This window comes from Ipomoea triloba, chromosome 2 (assembly GCF_003576645.1).
Source record: "Ipomoea triloba cultivar NCNSP0323 chromosome 2, ASM357664v1".
Taxonomy (NCBI): Eukaryota; Viridiplantae; Streptophyta; class Magnoliopsida; order Solanales; family Convolvulaceae; genus Ipomoea; species Ipomoea triloba.
In genome coordinates this window covers 5111590-5120440 of record NC_044917.1, presented here as the reverse complement: position 1 = coordinate 5120440, position 8851 = coordinate 5111590, and the positions used below count along the sequence as shown (strand labels likewise).

The 8851-nt window shown below is 34.7% G+C and overlaps 2 protein-coding genes across 2 annotated transcripts; one reads left to right on the top strand and one right to left on the bottom strand.

Annotated features, from left to right (window-relative positions):
- Positions 1–1855: 1855 nt before the first annotated feature.
- Positions 1856–2620, top strand: LOC116010648 (glutaredoxin-C9-like). The gene has a single exon (XM_031250133.1). It carries the CDS (start codon positions 2061–2063, stop codon positions 2517–2519), a length of 459 nt encoding a protein of 152 aa, XP_031105993.1. The 5' UTR covers positions 1856–2060; the 3' UTR covers positions 2520–2620.
- A 729-nt stretch (positions 2621–3349) lies between these two features.
- Positions 3350–7877, bottom strand: LOC116011091. The gene is made up of 5 exons (XM_031250608.1): positions 7766–7877; positions 6725–7177; positions 6478–6587; positions 5552–5656; positions 3350–4453 (listed from the first exon to the last, which is right to left on the bottom strand). Exons 2-5 carry the CDS (start codon positions 7119–7121, stop codon positions 3788–3790), a joined length of 1278 nt encoding a protein of 425 aa, XP_031106468.1. The 5' UTR covers positions 7122–7177; positions 7766–7877; the 3' UTR covers positions 3350–3787.
- Between the last annotated feature and the right edge of the window lie 974 nt (positions 7878–8851).

The window sequence follows — 8851 nt, the reverse complement described above, 5'->3', positions numbered from 1 at the left end:
AACACATCTCATGAGAGTACAACCGGGTACCACTAGACCACAAGGTCTTGGCATATTAAACATTGAGATTAGTTGAATAATTTTCATGCTTTTTCTCAGCTTCGAAATATTACGTTTTCTTAAAGCAGCAATTAATGACTATTATGACAATCATTACTGAATGATATGATAATTTATTTTTGATTTACGATAAAATTTACAGTTACTACTTGAATGTGTGTTGATGAATTTTGCCTTATGATCATAGCGTACAAGCCCACAAATGACCACAAGAATGTAGATCAACCTAAGAAGATTTAAAATCAACCTACCACTTATAGTGGTATGCGCAAACTAATAAGACAAATTGACAGTTCCAACATTAAGTTAAATTTGAAATTTTGTGATTACCAAGCTAATTTCACGATCAGTTTAGTTGGGGTTAGTAGAAGAAAATTTATCTCTTTAGTATAGATCTTGATGAAAGAGATAGTCAAATCCACCTTCATAGGGTCTCCCCCTTTTTTTTTTTTTTTTTAAGTTAAAGTTGTCATGAAATATTTGATTCAATACTTTGAAAGTTAGGTTGCCAAAGAAAGCTATAAAGCATTAAAATTGCTTCTTCACCCTAAACATTGACAATCAATTTGCGTAATAAGTAAAATAGGTAAGAGGAGAAGAAGTAAAATAGGTGAGAATTTTGTAGTTAAGAACTGTACGTACTGGACAATAAATGAATTGTTTGCATGGACAGTTCAGTTTGTGATGAAGTTTGAGAAGAAAGATCAAGAATCGAGTCTCTCCAATGACAGTGTAGGAGCAACTTTTCAAAGTGAGGGGCTCTTTATGTGCAGTAAACGAAGGTCTAGCATCTGTGTTCAGTCGGGACGTGGGGATCCTTGGGGTAGGGAATTCAACCTTTTGGTAAAAAAAAATGAATTATTTTAAAAAATTAATTCTAAATCCACATACCATATTGGACATGTAAATTAAAGATATTAATTGATGACTTTTAGTATGCACACAGCATGGGCTCCAACAAAATTAAAATAAATTGTTTATTAAAGTAATTAAGTAACATATCTTTTTCCTCAACTAAATGCCGCCAACTCAATAACCAAATTTCAATGGTAAGAAAAAAAATTCAAAAACTAATAAAATAAGCAAATATATTCTTATAAGTTTTGTCGGTTTGTAACTTAAGAGATTGATCTCCTCGAGGATAATTTAAAGTATTTAAATCTCTATTTTAAAAAAAAAAAGTATTTAAATCTCTGTTTGCTATTTATTAATATACTTATAAAATATTATAATTGCATTATTCAAGTATAAATATTTTTGAAACTATGTTAGTTATTAAAAGGTATTACAAATTTTATGGCAAAGTATTTTTCTTTTGTCAGACCACGAGGTGTCCTGAGCAGGCCCTACTTGTTCGCACTGGTCAGATTGGTTATTTAATATGAGAGGAGGTTCGAACTCCCGACCTCTCTTAAGGGACGAGAGTGCACGATTACTCACGCAAACTAAACTAGTATTATGATAAAGTATTTACTTATGTTCAAAAATGAACATTTCAAAGAATAGATGAACTAAATATATAATTACCCTCTAATTCATGGAATAAAAGAGAAATTCTATTTTTTTATAATATAAAATGCTAATTAAAAATTTTAAAGAATCATACATATTTAAAAATATTATATTGTTCAAAGTAGATTGGAATTGAGAAGAAAGTGACAGATATGAAACGTAAGCAATAACATATATTTCTAACGCACGTAGTACCGTTGACGTCCAACTCTACCTCAACATTACCCTCTAACCCCCTTCGATCTCCATCGTATCTGTATATATATCTTGTATATCCAGTATATACACATATATATATTCGGTGCAGTTCAAGATTATATACACACAATAACATCGCATCGATCTGTATATATATATCCTAACAAGCTAGCTAGCGTTGTTAAGAAAACCAAAGTGCTACCATCTTTAATTTCTTTCTGGTTTTTTATTTTTTTTTCTGCACTTAGCTACAAGAAAGAGAAGAGAAGAAATTGGATTCATCTATCGCTATGCAAGAAGCAATTCCGTACAAAACATGGCTAACAATGCCAAGAGACAAGCCTGCAGTGGTGGGCAAACAATCGTCGCCGTTGATGAACAAAGCCGGCGGTTCTTCATCGTCGATCTACGAGGGCGTTAAGGAAGAGAAAGACGGGGCGAAGAACATGGTTACGGAGAACGCGGTGGTGGTGTTTGGGCGGCGGGGGTGTTGCATGGTCCACGTGGTGAGGCGGTTGCTACAAGTGCTGGGGGTCAACCCTGTGGTCACCGAGATTGACGAGGAGGCTGAGAAGGAGGTGATTGAGGAGCTGGAGTCGATTGCCGGTGACCGGACGGAGAAGGGGTTGCAGTTTCCGGCGGTGTTCATCGGTGGCCGGTTGTTTGGGGGGTTGGAACGGATTATGGCGGCACATATTTCCGGCGAGTTGACTCCGGTATTGAAACATGCTGGGGCCTTGTGGCTGTGATTGTGAACCAACTATCAATGATTCCTTAGTACATGTTCTGCTAATTAATTTGTAACATTATGAAATTTTAATTTACCATGTTTTCAAATTCCCCAATCCTATTTTAACCTTGCCATCCTAATAAATTAAGATTTGTGCATTAAAATCGACATATCCAACTTCACCTAAACTAGAGGGAGTTTTTGCAAATTCACATGATGTCACGTTGTACTCCTAATCAAGAAAGCATGCCTAATTTAAGTAGTTATGTGAATGAAAAAAAGAAGGAAAATAACTCTTTTTTATTTTTTGCTTTTTATGACGTATCATGTATTGGACAGGTGTGTGCAGCACGAAATTGTAAAATTGTCTTAAAGACTATAACTAAGATATTGCGTAATGCCCGCATGAACAACTCAGTTGATCACATGCATGAAATTTAAAAAGAAAGACAATGACTCAAGTCTCACCAGCGGTACTGTAGGAGCAACCTTGTGCGCAATAAATAAAGATACTGTAGGAGCAACCTTGTGCGCAATAAATAAAGATTTACCCTCTGTGTTCAGCTGAGTTACCAGACCGGAACATGGGGGTCCTTGGGGTTACTCCGTAGTTGTGATAATATAAATAAATATAGCAAATTCCAAGTAAATTAGAATTTTGGTAACGTAGAAATATAGAATTGACAAACACTAATTGCAAATTCCAACTTTTCATGTGTTATTAATTATCTCCACGACTTTAATAAGAAAAAGCCATGTTTGATGACATAAAATTTAGTATTAAAAATTTTTAATGCACGTAACATGTGGTGATGAAATAAGAAGGTTCTAAAGAAGAGATCTTTGGGATAGAAGAAAAGAAAATAAGTTGGGTGTGATTGTGTAACAAAATCAACCCCAGCTATTCATACGCATGATAACTTAGAATTTGTGTCCTTTTCGTACAGAAAACTTCCATGGCTTTGTCCTAACGTCTAACTAAGCATTTTTGTGTTACATACAAATACCATGGCATCGCAGATTTAGTTGACTCATTCTACCACTTCAAAATGGTTTTGGCAGCCTCACATTCTAGAAGGCATAAAGCTAGAAATTTAGAAATAGTTATGGAATCATTCCTGCCATAATATTGTAGCTTTTCACAAGCAGAAAAGTAGGAATTAAGAAATTAACATCCCATTTCCAAAAATATTTTCACCATCATGGCATTCTTACCACTTAGCAATCCTGCTTTTCGCCTTTTTGGATTCAAACAGCTGGCCTTGTACAAGAGAAGCTGAAGATCGGTTATATTGTGTCAAACCATGAATCAAAGTCATCAGTAAGTTTAGACTTGGTGACAGGGTTTGAGGAAGAGGGGGTATTGCGAAAAGCAGATCTTGTCTCATCAGCCAGTGATCCCTCGTTTTTGTTTGTCAGAATGGATGTTTCTCTGAGTAGATCATCAACAATATCGTCAAGCTTCATATCCCTCGCCACACTTCCACCCAACCCTGGGTCTGGGTCTGTTACATCTGATCTAGAAGGAACCTTTTGACTCAATGAACCCCTTTCTGAAAATGAGGATGAAACATCATTTTGTGTCAAAAAAGAATTATCCCATGATTCCTCTGTTACTCTGTTGGACTCGAGAAACTTTGTTTCAGCAAATGAGCCGAGAAGCATGTCAAGCTCTGCCTCTGCATTGGCTACCTCGAATTGTGCTGGTTTCTTAGCAGCAGTGTTCACATTGATTTCGGGAGTGTACCTCGGCAAATCAGTTTGTCCTATTCCTTTTGCTTGCAATATCTCATCCCTCGTACTAGTACTGCTGCTGGTGCTGGTGCCAGCTGTATTAGATGGACTTCTAACAAACTGATTGCCATGAGCTAATGAATCAAAAACTTCCTCAGCCACTCCAGCCTTATTTTTAGCCTGTTCGTTCTCACTAAGCTTTTGCAATTCCTCTGTGCACTACAATATGTAGGAGGGAAAAAAGAATGAGCTTTTGAGCAAAGCCATTATATTAACACTGATAACCAGTAAGGTTGTAATCCAGTACTTTTACTGAAAAGTAAAAAGCCATTTCCTTGTTAACAACACAATTCCTAGGATTCAAGTCTTAAAGCTGATGTTTTCAGATAACAGCCTGGTTTGGTAATTGGTAAATAGCAGATTAGCCCACGTTTGGTGGATTTGAACCATTCGTTAAACCACTAAAATGGATATCAGTTAATTGGCAAATAGACTTGGATGGCAGCATGTATTTATAGGACTGTGTATTCTCTTTTTTAATAGACAACTTATTTAGAAACTCTCTTTACTTTTGTAACAGTTTTGTTGTTATGGTCATTTTATTATATTTAGTGTGTGTTGTTCATTTAAATTGATATTTTTAATGTTCAGTTATTATTGTCCACTTTTTTTTTTCTAAATAACATCATGACCAACAACAAATTAAATAATATAATATACTCATGTCAAGTCAATTTACATGTTAACAACTAACAATAAACCACTAATTTTACAAAACACCTGTTAATACTAACAGCTAAGCCAAACAGTTAACACAATCAATTATAAGTCTCACACACACACACACACAAAACCTAATTGCCAGAGACCTTTCAACTTAGTATTGGCACAATACTACTAGGGAAAGATAAGGCAATTTTTAATTCACATGTACTATTTTTCTTGATAAACAATAAATTGTGAAAATATAGAAACATTCTTGCAGTCAAATGTTAATAAAGTTACACAACATTATCTGGTACTCCAAGCGGGCATTTTAGTCAAGTAGTCAAAGATACACAGCAATAAACTCAGTAGATGGGGGTTTAATTCAGAGCTCAATATCTGACTAAAAAATAAGGAGCCATGGATATTTATATGGCATAACACATAAGAAGAAATGCAAAAAATTAGGGGGCTATTCTTTTCAATTAGCTTTTTGTTAATTACCACCAGAACTAATAGTCACATAACAAGTAATTTCCTTGGTTAACCCTATTGTTTGTTTCTGCAATGCAACAGCTTACTCTAAATATTATGGAAGGTCATTAAACATACCAGTTCTGGAGGTAGTAAATCAGGTTCAATGAAAAGCCTTTCTGATAGAGTTGCTTTTGCAAGTTGTTCTGCAAGAGTGTGCAAATTGAGAGAGAGAAAAGATGCCTGCAAAGATAGGATTACAGCATTCAGTATGAGACTGTATCAGTACTTGCTTCTTCATTAAATTTATGCTTGAGTGTCTGAAATTCCATTGAATGCAAAATCTAATATATACTCCATATGAAATAGTATTGACCAACCTGATACAGATATAACAAAATATAATTAACTTCTTAAGTGCAATTACTTATTTCCTTTACGTTTCTTAATGTCCACTTTATTATATAATCCACTGTCTTCTTCCTTTGGAAATCCAAGTGGTATTGATGCCACAACAGGCTGTACTTTGTTGGCATACAGGAACTACGAGGGCTCTTTTAAAAGAGCAGAATAACCAAAATATGAAAGAAACCCTAACTCCACATAGTATGAATTAACTAATCCTCAGAGTCGTTTGGCATCATCAATCTGTTTATTCAATATAATAGTACCACTAGAAGATCTTTAAATGACTTCTAGTGGCTGCATAATAATTACATAGTTACAAATCTACACTATTAATCTTAGGTATGACGGTATGAACTTTGAAACCTTCATCAAAATGACATTCCAATTAAGTTTCAAAATTTACAAAAATAACTGTAGCTGATTCTTCACCAAACCAATATAACTAACCAGAAAAACAAGATTTAGGAGGAATTATTTCTTTTTCAAGACATTAAGAGAAACAAGGAAAGGAATTTGACTTCAGATTGCCAAAAGAATTAAATAGGTCAATTTCAATAACATGAAAAGGTCCAAGTTGATAGTTTTTGTTCAATTATTCATTCCAGCTTAGAACAACAGACACAGACCAGCTCTTAGATTGTCAATCAAAAAATTACCTCATCTGGAGGAGGCCCTTTATCTTCTGACCCAAAATTGTCATCACTGATCCATGATGCTATGCTTTGCCCTTTAACAGAAAGCAATGGACCATGCCCCTGATAGAAATCTAAAAAATAATTTAGTCAATCCTCAAGGAATGCAGAAACTTCAGTACCACAATTAAAACAACAATTCATCCAAGCAAACAGAATTCTTAGTAACAAAGTTAAAATATCTAAAATCCACAAAGATTAAGAGAATCACCATGTAGAACATCATTGAACAGGGGAACACTCTGTGAAGAATACAGAGACTGAGCCTTGGCCTCAGAAATCAAGTAAGCATAGTCTGCCCCCTTACTTTTCGGCGCAACAACATCCGTAGCAACCTTAGACACACTATCTTGAGGGACCATATTCTCAGAATCAAACCCATACTCTTCTTCTCCTTCTTCGACATAACGATCCCAATTTGAAGGAAGTCCCCTAGAACCATGTACCTGTACAGGTTTTTCCTTAACTTGTTTTCCACTTTGTTTCTTATCACCAGTAGGCGCACCAGGGACAGAAGGGGCACCCTTGGACGAATGATGTTGCTGATGCTTCTTACTATGATGTAACGAATGAGCTCTTTTCGATTTCGCCAATGATTTTGCATCCATTTCTAGGTTTCTTCTTCTTCCTTTCGTCCAAATCCTGTAAATGAAAAACAAAGGCCCTACACCATGTACAAATGTTAACATAAATGTTTATAATTAAATTTTAATTTCAATGTATGAGTACAATTGTACAAAAATACTAATGTCAACTAACTTAAAATAAAATTTACAAATTTTTAACAATTTTAAAATATAAAACTAATAATGAAAGAAAACATCTATGTGCTTTCCTAGATGCAAAATAAATAACATCTCCAAGATTAATATTATCTAACATATCATTCTCAATACACAATTTCATTATATACAAGGAATCCTAAATAGAATATAGACAACTTATGATTGATAAACATTATGTTGATTCCTAATTCCTATACAATACATTTTTAACTATGCTGCTATGCAATATGCCAATATGAATAATACAGGCACTAAACTAGCATAATACATGCGGATTCCTATGCAGTATACATAATGCATTTTTAACTTAAGAATTCAAGAAAGGACTAAAAGAGATTACTAATTGCAGTCTGTAAACTGCCAATTGTCGTGTACAACCCTAAATTCACTAATTTATTTTTGCTAATTTGCGATTTTGCGTATGAAATATTGAGATTTTTGAAATTTTAATGCCGTTATTGTTTTACCTTTGAGAACGGCCGACCTCTTGAGACGACGTAGGCGCGAGGAGACGGGCTAGGCGGATAGTGCTTCCATCACTCCATCCCTACATCGGAGTCCGGAAGAAGAAACGCAAAGCTTAACGGCTTAACCTCTGTTTTTCTTTTTTAATTTTAATATATATAATGGGCCCCCAGCAGCCCAACTCTGTTTTTAATATACACAACTGTATAACTATATAAGAGGGAGCCCAATGGCCCATTATATATTTATATCTCATATGGGCCCCCTCTTAGAGATGGCCCGGGCACACAGACTGCCCTACCCAGGGCCGGACCTGTTCCTTGCTCGAGCATAAACAACACCAATTGTTATACTATGGATTAGGGTTCATATTGCATTGTGAACCTTAATACAAAAATTCTATACATTTAGTTAACGGTTTATCTATATATAAACAAATAATTTGATAATTACTAACACATAATATGATAGCTAGAGGTGCAGAAACTGTCAACTGTCGATACAAAATGTGTCAACTATAGATATAGATTCTGATCCGTGGTATAATTTGCCGGACGACACAATACCATATCATTACAATCATGCATGCATGAAATATTTTATATTTTTAAGTTCATATATAGGCACAATCAATTGAAGTTGGAATATATGCACTACTAAGGATATATGACAGCAGCAGGACCAATCCTCTTCCCTTTTCTTCATCATCTTCTTTTACAAGTGGGGAGAGGACCCTACTTTTGAATGTTTGAAACTTTGAATGATCCTTTTTAGCTTACAAACTAGCCTTTTTTCTTGTCTTTCTCAATGCATTTCCCCAATCATTCTATCAATCATACTAATTCATTTTAGAAAACTCATGTTTTTGGTAGTGGAATTCCTGTGTTTTTTTTTTTAATTTTCCTCCATCAATTGCAATCTAATTAATTAAATTTATAATAATATTTTCCCACATTTCATTATCAAACACCAAACCCTTGTCTCACCTTATAAAGGTAAATCATAGGACTAGTACTCTACTAGACATGCAAATGAACACCTGGAGATATAGTGCTTCAGTGTTTACAAGGGTGGGTGCTTTTTATTTT